Source organism: Kogia breviceps, chromosome 3 (assembly GCF_026419965.1).
Source record: "Kogia breviceps isolate mKogBre1 chromosome 3, mKogBre1 haplotype 1, whole genome shotgun sequence".
NCBI classification, from domain to species: Eukaryota; Metazoa; Chordata; class Mammalia; order Artiodactyla; family Physeteridae; genus Kogia; species Kogia breviceps.
Window position 1 is genome coordinate 144,595,447 of NC_081312.1, and position 19,422 is coordinate 144,614,868.

At 36.1% G+C, this 19,422-nt stretch overlaps 1 protein-coding gene across 8 annotated transcripts in view; it reads left to right on the forward strand.

The window, feature by feature from the left end:
• ZNF280D (zinc finger protein 280D) overlaps positions 1 to 19,422 on the forward strand; it is a 122,669-nt gene that overhangs the window by 45,086 nt on the left and 58,161 nt on the right. For all 8 annotated transcript variants that reach the window (XR_010839803.1, XM_059056222.2, XM_059056218.2 and 5 more), the window contains 4 exons: positions 2,784 to 3,007; positions 6,167 to 6,324; positions 7,132 to 7,232; positions 8,255 to 8,401. Coding sequence is in view for 7 of the 8 variants with exons in the window: in XM_059056222.2 (XP_058912205.1) it covers positions 2,784 to 3,007; positions 6,167 to 6,324; positions 7,132 to 7,232; positions 8,255 to 8,401 (630 nt within the window). In the remaining variant the exon portion in view is untranslated. The remainder of the gene's footprint in view (positions 1 to 2,783; positions 3,008 to 6,166; positions 6,325 to 7,131; positions 7,233 to 8,254; positions 8,402 to 19,422) is intronic.

The window sequence follows — 19,422 nt, forward strand, 5'->3', positions numbered from 1 at the left end:
TGGCATTAAAGTGTTTAATATTTGCAGAATGACTAACCCAGGAAATAAGGGATGAACCTAGGGTTACAGTGAAGGGCTAGAACCAAAAGGGTACTAGGGCTGAATAAAAGGTGACCGGTTAGTGTTGGGCCATAGCTCAGCCATGCCATCCATCACTTGTTCTGTCTTACCATAAAACTTTAAATCTAAGCCTAGTTCTCATTTCTTAACTTGCTCTCTTGCCTTTTGGATATTTTCTGTAAGATACTTTCCTCTCAATTACTAAATCCCCCAGCCTTCTTCAGTGCACCTCATCCATTCTTGGTTGTCAGTGGTTTATCATTCAGCTATTTTATAGGAATATGAAACATTGTTTAAAGGATATTGTGAATGAGATTTGCATGTTTATTTTAAAAATCTGGTTCTATCTGCTTTTCTGTAGAACAAAAAAGAAAATGGAAGAACAGCAAGCAATTTATCGTCTATAATGCATTTATGAGTATTTTAGAGTAACAAACCTTTATAGATGTACTAAATTAGACATTTCTGGAGAATATAAACCTCGCAACACACTCTACTGTAGATTACATAGATTATTTTATAGATTTCAGAAGAGAATCAATTCTCAACTATGACTCAGAGTAACTCCTACAGTCTGAAAGCCAGATTTAATGTTTGAGTATATAAGATTTTCCACATTTCTAATTAGTGAGACTATTCTGTATTATGTCATTTTGTGCATTATAATTTTTTCCAATTGATGTTTGAGATCATCCCTATAGTAAAACTGCAGATAAGATGAGGAATTTTGTCTATCAAAATGATGTTACTGATACACATCATTTGTAGTAAGACATATATTAAATCATTTTCCTAATAGCGCTGGTGAGTTTACTCTGACTTATCCTTTTCTCCATTTGTCCTTAAAGTCAAAAACAACACTATTAGACTTTAGCTCTCTAAAGTCCTTTGTAACAGTACGACTTTTTTTTTTTTTTAATACATTTTATTTATTTATTTATTTATTTATTTTTGGCTGTGTTGGATCTTCGTTGCTGCGAGCGGGCTTTCTCTAGTTGCGGCGAGCGGGGGCTACTCTTTGTTGCAGTGTGCGGGCTTCTCATTGCAGTGGCTTCTTGTGTTGCAGAGCACGGGCTCTAGGTGCACGGGCTTCAGTAGTTGTGGCTCGCAGGCTCTAGAGTGCAGGCTTACTAGTTGTGGTGCATGGGCTTAGTTGCTCCGTGGCACGTGGGATCTTCCCAGACCAGGGCTCGAACCCATGTCCCCTGCATTGGTAGGTGGATTCTTAACCACTGCGCCTCCAGGGAAACCCCAGTGTGACTTTATTAAGTTTGAGCTCTTAAATATTATGTGTGTCTTAAGAAGAATCTAGAAACATAGGTAGCAAAACCTGTCTCATTTCCCTCTTTTTATTGTGGTTTCATTTCAGTTGTGTTTATACAGAGTGGTAGACTACAGAGGGTCATATTGTCTTAGAGAATTTAATACCCTTATCCTAATTTAGCTTATGGGTTCAACCTTAACTCCTAAGCATAAATTATGTCACTTTTTTGTCAGTTCATTTTATTTAGTATTTTTTTCTCCACCCTCTTGGATCTATTTCAGATTTTTTTTGTGTGTTATTTCCCTCTGTAGGTTTCAGAATTGACAAGTGAACAAAATAAGTGCAATCAAAGGAAATATTATAGGTCTGTCTTGCATCAAAAATCCAGCTTCTCATGTGACACAGAAAGTTTCACCAATAATGTAACATTTCAATATGGCAGGAGAGGAAATGGATTTTGTTATTCTTAGAAATGGAATAGAGTTGTGTTTAGATTTTCAGACTTTCTTACAATGCTACTAATTTATGAGATAACATGTTTAGGAAGAGTTTAAGTCAGTTGGTTTATGTTATAAAAGAATTACGTAGGTGCCTTGTTAAAAAGTATAGATTTCTGGGCCCTGCCTTTAGACTTTGTGGCTTATTGGTCTGAAGTAGGCCCAGGAATTAGCATTTTGACAAGCACTTCTGGTTTTTCTAATGCAGGTCTTCCTTGGATAGCCCTCTGAGTAAAACTGCCTTAGAGAAATTCTAAAACTGAAAATTATGTACAATAAATTAATTATCTTGTTGGAAAAAAAAAGCTCATGTATGAAAGTATTTCACATTGGAACCAGTTTATATGACATCTTGATTTTCCAAATGAGAAACTAAATTTCCCTGTCAAATATATAATCATTCTAGATTTCAAGGTGTAACTGTTGAAGCTTTCAAGTCATAACCGATGGTTCTTTATTTTTTCCCTATGCATTTTTTAGCACCTTGAGTCTAAGGAATGGCAGATTAGCTGTGCTCAATGTCCAGTTCTAACTAGATATTATGAAATTTAGTATGTATATAGTTAAACATATACATTATGGCATGTAAAACTATATTTCCTTTCTATACTCTGTCATGGCATGGATATGAACAATGTTTAGCTTTAATTTAAGTGTTATTAAATATTTACATCTGAAAAGACAAATTATAAGGAAAAGACTATTAGATCAATAGTCGAGTCCTGGTTTTAAGGTTTTTCTTTTCTTTCTTTAAAAAAAATTTTTTTAATTAAGATAATAGATGTTTATTGTTTGAAATTTTGAGAGTATGTATATGCACCACAAGCTTTTGGTGAATATTTTTCCAGATACATCACCAAGCATAGTTTTACATGGTCTGACCTTAGTTGTAAACAAAGAACCATATTTTGGTTTCTAATTGTTTTAAGAGATAAATAAGACTTCTGTTTTTTCTTTTTCAGTACTGTTGTCCAGACATGATAAATAACTTTTTGGGACTGGCTAAAACAGAATTTTCAAGTACAGCAAATAAAAGTAAGACTGTTGATTCAGAAAAAGGAAAACTGATCATGTTAGTTAATGACTTTTATTATGGAAAACATGAAGGAGATGTCCAGGAAGAACAGAAGACTTACACAACCTTTAAATGCTTCAGTTGCTTGAAAATTCTGAAAAATAATATTAGGTATGTTAGCACTTATTTTTATTTCTATTTGAAAATTGGAATGCTACAGATATAAATGTTGTATCTTTATCTTGCATTTTTAAATGTTATTCTAGATAAGAGATTTTAACACTTTGCACTAAAAACAAAGACATATTCTCTTGTTAAAAAGCTTTTGTCCTTTCTTATATTTTAGAGTTGACTCTTGGATCCAGTTAGTTGTATTTCTTTGAAATAACTTAAGAAAGGACAAACTTTATTTCAAATAAAACAAAATTAACTTCTTTCACCTGTATTATCAGTGATCTAGGAATTTTCATGAGATAATTTTCATATTTAGCTGCTGTTGAATTTTATTTTTTTTCACACCACAAGAACCACTTATTTATGTTTTGTCCAGTTTGACCTCTTATATACTAATCTTGTTTAATGCTCAAATCCCGCAAAAGAGTTAGTTACAAGAATAAAATGAGAAGACATATTGATATTTTTATTGGTTACATAGCTTGACATTTATATTTGGTAAGGTTTTTTACCATCATTTTATTATAAAAATTTTCAACGTTCAACAAATTAAAAAATATCTTGTAATGGACACTTGTATACTTATCATCTTGATTCTATCATTAACATTTAACTGTACTTGCTTCATCATATAGCTATTCATCCTTCCTTCAAACTATTTGGGTTTTTTAAATGCATTTCAAAGTAAGTTGCAGATGTCAATGTACTTCCGTCAGTTGAGGCATGTGTGTGTGTACAAACATATATATGCATACCTTTTTATGTTTACCCTTGGTGACTATTATTTGTAATTAGCATTCTTAGGCACCTATAGTTTACTTGTAGACCCAGCATTTATTTTATTTTCCTGTGAGTTCTTGGGTCCAAGAAGAAACATATAGAAAAACCCTGAAATATACTGTGATAAACTCCTATAATAATTATTTATTTATTTATTTTTATTTTTTTTTTGTGGTACACGGGCCTCTCACTGTTGTGGCCTCTCCCATTGCGGAGCACAGGCTCTGGACGCGCAGGCTCTGGACGCGCAGGCTCAGCGGCCATGGCTCACGGGCCCAGCCGCGGCGCGGCATGTGGGATCTTCCCGGAGCGGGGCACGAACCCGTGTGCCCTGCATCGGCAGGCGGATTCTCAACCACTGCGCCACCAGGGAAGCCCCAATAATAATTTTTTTATGGTAGTGCTTTGTAGTTTTAAAAATTCTTTTACATATATTATTTCATACGAGTTTTCACATTTATCTCCTTTCATCAAGTTTTAACAACCATCAATAGCTAATGGTCCCAGTAGCTTAACAGGAGGAATATCGTATTTCGTGATATAACACTGAAACAATATTACAATAGAACTCTTTCCCCTATTTTCATATTTTTACCATATTAATAGTAAAATACACCAGAAAAATCATGTTAATAAATATAGTAAAATGCATAGAAATACGGCTCCCCTGCTTTCGTTCTTTTTTGTTCTTAAATGTTATATATATGATATTAGAATTTATTTCAGCAGTAGTTGTTTTTATTTTCCTTTGAGATTAACACATTAATATTAGCATATGAAAGTAAAAATTTTGGGTTTTTGTCATTGTTTCAGAATACTAGTTACATATTTCTAGAGTGTCCTAATATCTAGAAATTTTAAGCAAGCAGCATTTGGTAACATCCAGGAATTGAGCATTTTTTGAAATACTGATTGTTTAGTAAATGTAACCTTAATAGAAAACAATTTATAACCAAAGAAGTTGAATATGTTAAGTAATATTTTACCTTGATAGTAAAAACTGGGAGGGTAAATTGATATTTGTAGAGAATGATAAGAAGCTGATAGCTGTAGATTTCTGTTCTCTGCCCTGTCACTGTATGGTGTTTTTTTCCCCTACATTGAGTGTCACAGGTTAAAACAGGTTTATTTTATTCTGTGAATATCCTTGCAAGATGTTTGCTTTTTTTATTTCCCTCATTTCCATCTGTTGGTTTAAGTAGTACTGAGCTCCTGATGGGGGCTCATATAATAATTGAGAGAAAGCTTGCTAGTTAAGAAATTATTTTATTTAGATACATTTTAATTGTTGAAAGTCATAAGCTGAGTGTTTAATGGCTCATGACATTTTCTCTATATGTAAATATTTAGCCAAGACTAGGGTTTCCTATAGGTGTTTGTAGAGCTGATGTAAAAACCAAAGGAAGTCTAAAAGATATTTCAAAGTGTACCATAACCTGTACTAAAGAGTACTGTTGTGCGAGGTGTGAAAAAAAAAAAAATGTTATAACCTTTATGATGATTGCTATCCAGATTGATGATATTATCACTTAATTTCAACATTATTTCCTGTAGTGACTCAAAGTGAGTAATTGTTAATAGTTGACCTCGTCTAAAAATTGTTATTTTGATTGAATAACTTTACTTTCAAATTCAGCAAAAAGCTTCAGTAAGCTCTTTTAAATAGGCATTCCCATTTATATTGCACTCTCTGTTGTTGAAGGTCATAGTTCCTGCTCATAAGAAGCCTTTTTAGGGAAGCTGAAGTAGCAGAATGTAAAACTGAAAAATGGACGTTGCCTACAAAGGGCACAGTCTGCAAGTTAAAATTAACAGTCTTTGCTAACAGTAAACCAGTATCATTAAATAAGACAAAAGGTTCTTGTAATTGTAGGCATTAAAATTGCTATTACATGCATTTAGAAACCAAGACACAAGTAAAAATACCAGTAATTTGTCTTTTAAGCAGCTAGAATTTATTGTATATCTTCATAGCTTCAAAGATTTCTCTCATGACTCTGTAGCTGCTTTTGGTGGTAGAGTTTCCTTCCTTTCAGTATTTTATTTAAAAATATAAGTAGTATTTCTTGTATGGAGAAGAAACCTGCTGTTTTATCTTTAAAAAACTTAATAATCTGAAATGATCAAGAGAGCAAATTAGTGATATTTCAAATTAATAATAACTATTTATTTTAAAACAAGGATGAAAGGATGTTTACTTAGTTACTTAATAAAAGTGATTATTTAAAGTGCACACTTTTCTAGAGAACTTTAAGACTTTTGAGATTTTATTTTCAGTAATCATATCTCTAATTTTAAGATTTAGATTCAAGTACTTATTTGTGAGATTTTTGTTTTTAAATCTGAATTTTTGCACCTGTTGACAATCATTTATAGGTTTATGAACCACATGAAACATCATTTGGAACTTGAGAAGCAGAGCAGTGAAAGCTGGGAAAACCACACCACCTGCCAGCACTGCTACCGTCAGTTTCCCACACCATTTCAACTGCAGTGTCACATTGAAAGTACACATACCCCCCATGAATTTTCTAGTAAGTTACAATTTCATTTAAGTATTGAGTATTGTTGATTTTAACAATGTAAACTCTGAGAAAAGTTTGTTACTGAACTCTGAACAAGTGTGTTAGAAAAATAAGAATAAGAAGATAACTTTGAAATTTGAGAGTAAAGTTGAAAAAGTTAATTTTTAACTTATATAAACTTTTAAATAAAATTAGTTACTGAAATTAAAGTCCCTCTTGTAAATAGTTCACTATGGTAAATAACCTGTGCATTACACGTGGGGGACTAAATTAGAAGCCTCAGATCATAGTTTTCAAATATGAAATCAGTGCCCTACTTTTAAACTTGAATAAGAAAAGTAAATACAACGGTAGTTAAAATCACAGATTTTGGAGCAAGACAGCTTGGGTTCACATCCAAGCTCTGCCTCTTAATATGTGATCTTAGTGTGATCTCAGACAGGTCACTTAATATTTGAATAATGGGGATAATAAATATACCTGCTTCATGTTTTGATGGGAACTGAGTGAGTTAATGTAAGTAAAGTCCTTAGAACTGTGCATGGCACACAGTTAACAACTATGCAACTGTTCACCACTACCACCACCACCAATACTACTACTATTATTATTGTTGTTGTTGATATAGATGTACAAAATGAATTATATATGTATGTGATTTTGTTTATTTGCCTTGATAGGATACTTTTTAAAAAAATTGAGGTGTAATTGACATATAACATTGTATTAGTTTCAGGTGTACAACATAATGATTGAATACTTATGTGTGTATATATATCTTAAAATGGTGTAATGTCTTTTTTCCCCCACTTTTAGCCATTTGCAAAATATGTGAATTATCATTTGAAACAGAGCATATTCTTTTACAACATATGAAGGACAATCATAAACCTGGTGAAATGCCATATATTTGCCAGGTATACACATATTTTATTGTATACATCGTGTTTGTTTGGTTTGTTTGTTATCTCTTGTTTTGGTTACAAGATTTAAACCTATTAGGCCAGGCATCAGCAAATTTTTTATATAAAGGGCAAGATAGTAAGTTTTCAGGCTTTGAGGATCATAGGTCTCCGTTGCAACTAATCAACTCTGCCACTGTAGCACACAGGCAGCCATAGACAATAAGTGAATGAATGGGTATGACTGTGTTTCAATATAACTTTATTTATGGAGAGTGAAATTTGAATTTCATGTTATTTTCATGTCATGAAATATATGTTATTTTTCTAACCATTTTGATAAAATTGGTTGCTAAAATTAAAGTATCTTCTGTAAATAATTTATTAGTAGGAAGTCCCTTGGCATAACTCATACATTGTTATGTAGGGTCGGCAGACAGTTGGAATTGGCCCATAGGCCATTGTTTGCCCACTCCTGTACTAGACAAAGAAAAGCCCTGTGGCAGAAAGACAAACGTGAACTTACCTTACCCTGTAGGGGAGAATGTCGGCATACAAGGGAAATACAAAATGCTTTTACTTCAGAGAACCCTACCAAATGCTTTGGGACTAGTATTTTTCCAGAATTTGGAGGAATGGGAAAGTAAGATAAAAATAAATTGTCACTTCTGTAGCCTGGAGGCCATTTATAATCTAAAGGAAGATGCTATTTTATATAGAAGAAGAACTTTATAGGACCAGAGGTATCAGAGTTTGAAAACTCAAGTCAAGATTGGGGGTGACAGATAAAAATATCTGATAAAAATAAGGGAATCTAGTTATATTTTGGGAAGTATCCTTAAGCTTTGAAAGGTAATAACTCTTCTGTCTCAAAGATTAACTTTCGATGTTTGCATTAATGGACTTCTTGGTTGTGTAGGCATCAGAGCTGAATTAATAGTACAAAATATTCTTCTGAACAAGTGACCTATCATTCTTACTTTGAAATTGGATATCATTATAAGTTTTCAAGTTAAACTAAATCTTTTTTTTTGTAGGTTTGCAATTATAGATCATCATCATTTTCTGATGTAGAAACTCATTTTAGAACATCCCATGAAAACACTAAGAACTTGCTATGTCCGTTTTGCCTCAAAGTTATTAAAATTGCAACACCCTATATGCATCATTACATGAAGCATCAGGTGAGATTTGCCAGTTTTTATTCCTTTATGTTGTTTTAGAGAAAAGATAGGTTATGACTTAGAACATTTGTTAGATTTGTTCTGCAAGGGAAGCAGTGTTGTTCCAAATGACATGATTAATTTGCAATTTATGCTGAATTACCTGTGAAACTTCCACTTCTTTTCCTTGCTTCCTTTCTGGTGATGATGTGGTTCATACATGAAAATTCTGAAAGATAGCTAGAAATAGGAAACCTTGGATTGGAAAAAGAGAAGATGAGTGGAAGAATATCCAAAAGATTGAATATTTCGAGGCTAAGAATTACCTTCTGAGAAAGGCAATTATCAGGAACAGGGAAAAGATGAGTTTGAACTGATAAAGAAGATTGATGACTCATAATCTTGTTTTCCTCTTTCTCTTCAAACTTTATTCCCACTTTTAGCTCCCATATTATAAGAAGACATGTTGGCGTCATTGACCAGGAGTGGTCTTTTATAGCTGCCAGGTATAGAGGAAACAGTAGTGACACTTACTGCTTGATATATGAACTCTGGCAAAGAACTGTATTTAGTCCTGCTACGTAATTGTTGAGATCCAGTATTAGTGCTTATACCCATCTCTTGAACTCACTTATGGGTTCTTTTCCTGAAGCAGTTAAGTCATCCTTTGTTTGGGCTGAAAAGTTTAATGCAACACTGATCCTGTTCTTAAGTGCTTGAAAGAACAATAACAGCGCCTTTGCCAAAACCAGAAGTCAGTGGATTTGTTGAATCTGATCATGTAATCAAGTTTTGCCACCTCACTAATTAGCTCATTACATTTTCTTGTTGATTAAACTGGCATGTCAATTTATTCAGCGCTGGAGCTCACTTTGCTTTCCATTCTAGTCATTAGATAATCATGAAATCGGCTTGTGGTTCTTCATTGGGAAAGATCATAAAAGTAGAATTTCCAAATAAATTTGGGATCACCTATGTTGTGACTGGGTTGCTACCTATCCTTGAGGAGTTCTGGCAAGATCTTTCAATTCTGGGTTTCCCTGGCAATGTTCCATCAGTTGTTAATACATGTCCCCTCCCACCAATTGCTACTGGTAAATGAATTTGGTAAAGGCCTAGATTTACAAAATTAAATCATTGTTTCTTTTTAAAACAGGATTCCTCAGAAATTTTAATATGCTAATGAACATTGTAAATGTCTAGGTAAGGATATAATATGTTTTCCCCAGACTTATTTGGCTATTGAACCCTTTATTTGCTCAATATCTATTAACATTTCTTGAGGAACAGAGTTTGAGAAACACTATTCTTGGTACTCTGTATTTCTTCTTTGGCTTTTAATTTTCAAAGGGAGAATAAAGTATAAAACAGTAGTTTTATTTCATTATGGGGCTTTTAACATCATTGTCCCCATATGCTATATTAAGCTCCAGAGTGACATATAGATGTAGTAAGAATGATAATTATGAAGGAGATGTGTGGGCCAACTGTATGGGCTATGTGGGTTTTTTTTCTTTTTTTAATGTTTTTATTGGAGTATAATTGCTTTACAATGGTGTGTTAGTTTCTGCTTTATAACAAAGTGAATCAGTTATACATATACATATATCCCCATATCTCTTCCCTCTTGTGTCTCTCTCCCTCCATCCCTCCCACCCTCCCTATCCTACCCTTCTAGCTGGTCACAAAGCACCGAGCTGATCTCCCTATGCTATGCGACTGCTTCCCATTAGCTATCTATTTTACATTTGGTAGTGTATATATGTCCATATATACACTACCACTCTCTCACTTTGTCCCAGCTTACCCTCCCCCCTCCCCGTGTCCTCAAGTCCATTCTCTAGTAGGTCTAAGTCATTATTCCCATCTTGCCCCTAGGTTCTTCATGAACTTTTTTTTTTTTTTTTTTTTTTAGATTCCATATATATGTGTTAGCATATGGTATTTGCTTTTCTCTTTCTGACTTCACTCTATGACAGACTCTGGGTCCATCCACCTCACTACAAATAACTCAATTTCATTTCTTTTTATGGCTGAGTAACATTCCATTGTATATATATATATATATATATATATATATATATATATATATATATATGCCACATCTTCTTTATCTATTCATCTGTCAGTAGACACTTAGGTTGATTCCATGTCCTGACTATTGTAAATAGAGCTGCAGTGAACATTGTCATACATGACTCTTGTTGATTTATGGTTTTCTCAGGGTATATGCCCAGTAGTGGGATTGCTGTGTCGTATGGTAGTTGTATTTTTAGTTTTTCAAGGAACCTCCATACTGTTCTCCATAGTGGCTGTATCAGTTTACATTCCCACCAACAGTGCAAGAGGGTTCCCTTTTCTTCACAACCTCTCCAGCATTTACTGTTTGTAGATTTTTTGATGATGGCCATTCTGACCGGTGTGAGATGATATTGCATTGTAGTTTTGATTTGCATTTCTGTAATGATTAATGATGGTGAGTATCCTTTCATGTCTTTGTTGGCAATCTGTATATCTTCTTTGGAGAAATGTCTATTTAGGTCTTCTGCCCATTTTTGGATTGGGTTGTTTGTGCTTTTGATATTGAGCTGCATGAGATGCTTGTAAATACTGGAGATTAATCCTTTGTCAGTTACTTCTTTTGCAAATATTTTCTCCCATTCTGAGGGTTGTCTTTTCGTCTTGTTTATGGTTTCCTTTGCTGTTCCAACGCTTTTAAGTTTCATTAGGTCCCACTTGTTTATTTTTGTTTTTATTTCCATTTCTCTAGCAGGTGGGTCAAAAAGGATCTTGCTGTGATTGATGTCCTAGAGTGTTTGGCCTCTGTTTTCCTCTAAGAGTTTGATAGTGTTTGGCCTTGCATTTAGGTATTTAAACCATTTTGAGTTTATTTTTGTGTATGGTGTTAGGGGAGTGTTCTAATTTCATTCTTTTACATGTAGCTGTCCAGTTTTCCCAGCACTACTTATTGAAGAGGCTGTCTTTTCTCCATTGTATATTCTTGCCTCCTTTATCAAAGATAAGGTGACCACAGGTGTGTGGGTTTATCCCTGGGCTTTCTATCCTGTTCCATTGATCTATAGTTCTGTTTTTGTGCCAGTACCATACTGTCTTGATTACTGTAGCTTTGTAGTATAGTCTGAAGTCTGGGAGCCTGATTCCTCCAGCTCCATTTTTCTTTCTCAAGATTGCTTTGGCTATTCAGGGTCTTTTCTGTTTCCATACAAATTGTGAATTTTTTGTTCTAGTTCTGTGAAAAATGCCAGTGGTAGTTTTATAGGGATTGCATTGAATCTGTAGATTGCTTTGGGTAATATAGTCATTTTCACAATGTTGATTCTTCCAATCAAAGAACATGGTATATCTCTCCATCTATTTGTATCATCTTTAATTTCTTTCATCATTGTCTTATAATTTTCTGCATACAGGTCTTTTGTCTCCTCAGGTAGGTTTATTCCTAGATATTTTATTCTTTTTGTTGCAATGGTAAATGGGAGTGTTTTCTTAATTTCACTCTCAGATTTTTCATCATTAGTATATAGGAATGCCAGAGATTTCTGTGCATTAATTTTGTATCCTGCTACTTTACCAAATTCATTGATTAGTTCTAGTAGTTTTCTGGTGGCATCTTTAGGATTCTCTATGTATAGTATCATGTCATCTGCAAACAGTGCCACCTTTACTTCTTCTTTTCCAATTTGTATTCCTTTTATTTCTTTTCCTTCTCCGATTGCTGTGGCTAAAACTTCCAAAAGTATGTTGAATAATAGTGGTGAGAGTGGGCAACCTTGTCTTGTTCCTGATCTTCATGGAAATGGTTTCAGTTTTTCACCATTGAGGATGAGGTTGGCTGTGCGTTTGTCATATATGGCTTTCATTATGTTGAGGAAAGTTCCCTCTATGCCTATTTTCTGGAGGGTTTTTATCATAAATGGGTGTTGAATTTTCTCGAAAGCTTTCTCTGCATCTATTGAGATGATCATATGGTTTTCCTCCTTCAATTTGTTAATATTGTATATCACATTGATTGATTTGCATATATTGAAGAATCCTTGCATTCCTGGAATACACCCCACTTGATCATGGTGTATGATCCTTTTAATGTGCTGTTGGATTCTGTTTGCTAGTGTTCTGTTGAGGACTTTTGCATCTATGTTCATCAGTGATATTGGCCTGTAGTTTTCTTTTGTTGTGACATCTTTATCTGGTTTTGGTATCAGGGCGATGGTGGCCTCATAGTTTGGGAGAGTTCCTCCCTCTGCTATTTTTTTTTTTTTTTTTGCAGTATGTGGGCCTCTCACTGTTGTGGCCTCTCCCATTGTGGAGCACAGGCTCCGGACGCGCAGGCTCAGTGGCCATGGCTCATGGGCCTAGCCGCTCTGCGGCACGTGGGATCTTCCCGGACTGGGGCATGAACCCATGTCCCCTGCATTGGCAGGCGGACTTTCAACTACTGCGCCACCAGGGAAGCCCCTCTCTGCTATATTTTGGAAGAGTTTGAGAAGGATAGGTGTTAGCTCTTCTCTTAATGTTTGATAGAATTCGCCTGTGAAGCCATCTGGTCCTGGGCTATTTTTGTTGGAAGATTTTTAATCACAGTTTCACTTTTAGTGCTTATGATTGGTCTGTTTCTTCCTGGTTCAGTCTCAGAAGGTTGTGCATTTCTAAGAATTTGTCCATTTTTTCCAGGTTGTCCATTTTATTGTCAAAGAGTTGCTTGTAGTAGTCTCTCATGATCCTTTTGTATTTCTGCAGTGTCAGGTGTTACTTCCCCTCTTTCATTTTTAGTTCTATTGATTTGAGTCTTCTCCCTTTTTTTCTTGATGAGTCTGGCTAATGGTTTATCAATTTTGTTTATCTTCTCAAAGAACCACCTTTTAGTTTTATTGATCTTTGCTCTTGTTTTCTTTGTTTCTATGTCATTTATTTCTGCTCTGATCTTTGTGATTTCTTTCCTTCTGCTAACTTTGGGGGTTTTTTGTTCTTCTTTCTCTAATTGCTTTAGGTGTAAGGTTGGGTTGTTTATTTGAGATGTTTCTGGTTTCTTAAGGTAAGATTGTACTGCTATCAGCTTCCCTCTTAGAACTGCTTTTGCTTCAATCTATAGGTTTTGGGTCATCGTGTTTTCATTGTCATTTGTTTCTAGGTATTTTTTGATTTCCTCTTTGATTTCTTCAGTGATTTCTTGGTTATTAAGTACTGTATTGTTTAGCATCCATATGTTCTTATTTTTTACAGATTTTTTCCTATAATTGATACCTAGTCTCATAGCGTGGTGGTCAGATAAGATACTTCATACGATTTCAATTTTCTTAAATTTACAAAGACTTGACTTGTGACCCAAGATATGATCTATCCTGGAGAATGTTCCATGAGCACTTGAGAAGAAAGTGTATTCTGTTGTTTTTGGATGGAATGTCTTATAAATATCAATTAAGTTCATCTTGTTTAATGTATCATTTAAAGCTTGTGTTTTCTTATTTATTTTCATTTTGAATGATCTGTCCATTGGTGAAAGTGGGGTGTTTAAGTCCCGTACTATGATTATGTTACTGTCGATTTCCCCTCTTATGGCTGTTAGCATTTGCCTTATATATTGAGGTGCTCCCATGTTGGGTGCATAAATATTTACAACTGTTATATCTTCTTCTTGGATTGATCGCCTGATCATTATGTAGTGTCCTTCTTTGTCTCTTGTAATAGTCTTTGTTTTAAAGTCTATTTTGTCTGATATGAGAATTGCTATTCCAGCTTTCTTTTGATTTCCATTTTCATGGAATATATTTTTCCATCCCCTCACTTTCAGTCTGTATGTGTCCCTAGGTCTCAAGTGGGTCTCTTGTAGACAGCATATATACGGGTCTTGTTTTTGTATCCATTCAGCCAATCTATGTCTTTTGGTTAGAGCATTTAATCCATTTACATTCAAGGTAATTATTGATATGTATGTTCCTATTCCCATTTTCTTAATTGTTTTGGGTTTGTTATTGTAGGTCTCTTCCTTCTCTTGTGTTTCCTCCCTAGAGAAGTTCCTTTAGCATTTGTTGTAAAGCTGGTTTGGTTGTGCTGATTTTCTCTTAGCTTTTACTTGTCTGTAAAGGTTTCAGTTTCACTGTCAAATCTGAATGAGATCCTTGCTGGATAGAGTAATCTTGGTTGTAGGTTTTTCCCTTTCATCACTTTAAATATGTCCTGCACTCCCTTCTGGCTTGCAGAGTTTCTACTGAACGATCAGCTGTTAACCTTATGGGGATTCCCTTGTATGTTATTTGTTGTTTTTCCCTTGCTGCTTTTAATTTTTGATAGTTTGATTAATATGTGTCTTGGCGTGTTTCTCCTTGGATTTATCCTGTATGGGACTCTCTGTGCTTCCTGGAGTTTATTAACTATTTCCTTACCCATATTAGGGAAGTTTTTAACTATAATCTCTTCAAATATTTTCTAAGTTCCTTTCTTTTTCTCTTCTGCTGGGACCCCTATAATTCGAATGTTGGTGCATTTAATGTTGTCCCAGAGGTCTCTGAGACTATCCTCAATTCTTTTCATTCTTTTTTCTTTATTCTGTTCTGCAGTAGTTATTTCTACTTTTTTATATTCCAGGTCATTTATCCTTTCTGTGCCTCAGTTATTCTGCTCTTGATCCATTCTAGAGAGTTCTTAATTTCATTTATTGTGTTGTTCATGATTGTTTGCTCTTTAGTTCTTCTAGGTCCATGTTAAACGTTTTTTGTATTTTCTGCATTCTATTTCTACGATTCTGGATCATCTTTACTATCATTACTCTGAATTCTTTTTCAGGTAGACTGCCTATTTCCTGTTCATTTGTTAGGTCTGGTGGGTTTTACCTTGCTCTTTCATGTGCTGTGTGTTTCTTTGTCTTCTCATTTTGCTTAACTTACTGTGTTTGGGATCTCCTTTTCTCAGGCTGCAGGTTCATAGTTCCCGTTGTTTTTGGTGTCTGCCCCCAGTGGCTAAGGTTGGTTCAGTGAGCTGTGTGGGCTTCCTGGTGGAGGGGACTAGTGTCTGTGTTCTGGTGGATGAGTCTGGATCTTGTCTTTCTGGTGGGCAGGTCCACGTCTGGTGGTGTGTTTTGGGGTGTCTGTGACCTTATTATGATTTTAGGTGGCCTCTCTGCTTATGGGTGGGGTTGTGTTCCTGTCTTGCTAGTTGTTTGGCATATGGTGTCCAGAACTGTAGTGTAGGTTACTGGTCGTTGAGTGGAGCTGGGTCTTGGCATTGATTTGGAGATGTCTGGGAGATTTTCGCTGTTGTATATTACGTGGAGCTGGGAGGTCTCTGTTGGACCAGTGTCCTGAACTTTGGCTCTCCCCCACTCAGAGGCACAGGCTTGACTCCTGGCTGGAGCACCAAGAGCCTGTCATCCACACGGCTCAGAATAAAAGGGAGAAAAAAGGAAAGAAAGAAAGAAAAAGATAAAATAAAATTTAAAAGTTATTAAAATAAAAAACAAAAATTATTTTAAAAATTTTGAAAGTAATTAAAAAAGAAAGAAGAGAACAACCAAACCAAAAAACTAATCCACCAATAACAAGCACTGAAAACTATACTAAAAAAAAAACAAAAACAAAAACAAACAAAAATACTCACAGACAGAACCCTAGGACAAGTGGTTAAAGCAAAGCTATATAGACAAAATCACACACAGAAGCATATGCATACACACTCACAAAAAGAGAAAAAGGGGAAAAAAAAATATTGTTGCTCCCAAAGTCCACCTCCTCAATTTGGGATGATGCGTTGTCTATTCAGGTATTCCACAGATGCAGGGTACTTCAAGTTGATTGTGGAGATTTAATCTGCTGCTCCTGAGGCTGCTGGGAGAGATTTCCCTTTCTCTTCTTCGTCTGCACAGCTGCTTGGCTTCAGCTTTGGATTTGGCCCTGCTTCTGCATGTAGGTCACCTGAGGGCGTGTGTTCTTCGCTCAGACACGATGGGTTAAAGGAGCAGCTGATTCGGGGGCTCTGGCTCACTCAGGCTGGTGTGAGGGACGGGTACGGAGTTCGGGGCGGGCCTGCGGCGGTAGAGGCCAGTGTGATGTTGCACCAGCCTGAGGCGTACTGTGCGTTCTCCCAGGAAGTTGTCCCTGGATCATGGAACCCTGGCAGTGGCGGGCTGCACAGGCTCCCGGGAGGGGTGGTGTGGAGAGTGACCTGTGCTTGCACACAGCCTTCTTGGTGGCTGCAGCAGCAGCTTTAGCATCTCATGCCCATCTCTGGGGTCCGTGCTGATAGCCACGGCTCATGCCCGTCTCTGGAGCTCCTTTAAGTGGTGATGTTAATCCCATCTCCTGGCACACCAGAAAACAAAGAGGCAAGAAAAAGTCTCTTGCTTCTTAGGCAGGTCCAGACTTTTTCCCGGACTGGCTCCCGGCTAGCTGTGGCGCACTAGCCCCATCCCAGCAGGTGAGCAGACAAGCCTCTTGGGCTAGTGCGTGCTGGTCAGCACCTGTCCTCTGTGGGGGAATCTTTCCACTTTACCCTCCACACCCCCGTTACTGCACTCTCCTCCATGGCTCTGAAGCTTCCCCCCTCCACCACCCTCAGTCTCCGCCTGCAAAGGGGCTTCCTAGTGTGTGGAAACCTTTCCTCCTTCACAGCTCCCTCCCACTGGTGCAGGTCCTGTCCCTATTCTTTTGTCTGTGTTTTTTCTTTGTTCTTTTGCCCTACCCAGGTACGTGGGGAGTTTCTTGCCTTTTGCGAGGTCTGAGGTCTTCTGCCAGTGTTCAGTAGGTGTTCTGTAGGAGTTGTTCCACATGTAGATATATTTCAATGTATTTGTTGGGGGGAAGGTGATCTCCACGTCTTACTTGTCCGCCATCTTGAAGCTCCTCCCTAGTTATGTGATTTTTAATCAGTTTTTATACCCTGAGTTTTATGTCTTCAGTTGCCATGCGTGTCCAGTTTTCTTTTTTGTTTATTTGGAGCACCTAGTAGGTAGACAGCCAGCAGTTAAGAGGGGAAAGTCTATCAATAAGAAGGATCATCATGCATCCTTCAAGAAATTTACAATTTGTATGATTATTTACAAAGGACTGGAAAATTATAGCTGAGCAAAAACTTGTAACTGAGGTGACATTATTAGAGCAATATGAGATAATAAGAATTGTTGACTCTATGGCTTATTTTATTGTTTTAGAAGACTTTGGTTGTAACTTTTGTTTAAGACAATGTATTGTTAGGTCTTGGGTGATTTTAGAGCTAACAATCTAGTTGTTATGACTTTTAAGAAATAATGAAAGTGGTTTTGTTTTAGATTAGATCTTTAATAAAAACAGTAAGCAGTTAACATATGCAGTCATTTACCTTATGACAGCAACAGGTGCTTTACATGCATTATCTTGTTGCATCCTCACAATCACCCTTAGAGATGAGGAAACAAAGTTTTGGAGAAAGTAAGTTGCTCCATGTCACATTACCTAATAAAAAGCAGAGTTAAAATTTGATTTCTGAGTCCAGCCTTTTACTGTTCTATCACAGAGTCAGATTTCATTTTGGTATTATTAGGTCTAAGGTCAGAAATTACATATAGTCAGTATTACCCTAAACAGTGTAGTATGCTTATCCAAAATTCAACACAGACAATTATTTCTCTACCCTTGGAATAGATCACCACCTCTTTGGTTAAACATCATGTTATTAAAAAATGTACTGTGTCTTTATCACCTTTTACACATTTAAATGCATACATACACAAGAGAACTGTACAAGACTTGTGTCCAACTAAGGGCATAGTAGATTAATGTATTCTATCTCAGGATTCTGGATGTATTTTCATTGAATGGAATGGCAGACATTTTGAACTAGTTAAATTGTACCTTCTGCTCATATGCACTTTCTGTCAGTCTCTTGCTTTCTGCCTTACTGTCCATTTATTTAACAAATATTTATTGAGTGCCTTACTAATGCCAGAGACTGTTTTAGATATTACATAGCAGTGAACAAAACAAAGTTTGTGTCCTCTGGAATTTGGATTATAGTGGAGAAAAATAATAAATATATGTGTACTTAAATTTGAAGGTATATGTGTACTAGCTGGAAATAAGTACTGTAGAAGGAAAATGTGGAGGATAAGGAGTACCTAGGATTGGGGAGATGTTGGGAGTGGAGGAGTGGAGTGGTTGCTGTCTTGTATATATAGTGGCCAAAAACGGGCCACTCTGAAGGAAATAAAGGAGTAAGCTGTGAGGAAATCTGGGAGAAGTAACATTATATTGGGAGTGAAGTGAGTGTGTACCTGGGGCACTCAAAGAACATCACAGAGGCCAGTTGTGGCTGGAGCAGAGTAAAGTAATAAGAGGAAAAGTAGTAGGAAATAAGGTTGTAGCAATAGAATGCAGGCCAGTTCATACAGAGCCTTGTAAACCAGAATCAGGACTTTGGAAAACCATCAGCATTTTAAGCATGTGAAAGATCTGCCACGTTTTAAGATCATTGGCAGCTGTGAGGAGAATAGACCATAGGGAAGAAAGAACATGAAAGGAAGAACATAGGAGGTTATTGTTAGTCAAATTGAGTGTCTTGGACAAGTATTGTAGCAGTGGTTGAAGGTAGTAAGTGGAAATATTATGACAGTTTTTGAAGGTAGAGCTGACACCTTTTATTAATGGGTTGGATATCGGATGTGACCAAGTTTTTTGTCCTAAGCAGCTGCAAGAGTGGAATTTTCATATACTGTCATATGGTGAAGACTGAGGAAAGAGCATATTTTGGGGGGCAGGGAGGTAGGGAAGAAATCCAGAATTCAGTTTTGTCCATGTTGGTTTGAGATGCATATTAGACATCAAGTAGTGATATCAAGTAGGTAGTTGGATAGATGATACTTAAAGGCATGAAATGAAAAGGTAACATCGGGAGGGATTATAGATAGAGAAAAGATTTCTGGATACTGGATTCTGGAGAACTTTTTTTCTGTCCTCTTGACTTGGTATCTGTTTCTTGCCCACGTTTTCTCTTTTTCTTCCTCTTCTTTGAGCAATTATGAGTAAATTTAAGTTGCCTGTACCTCCAAGAATGCATCACAC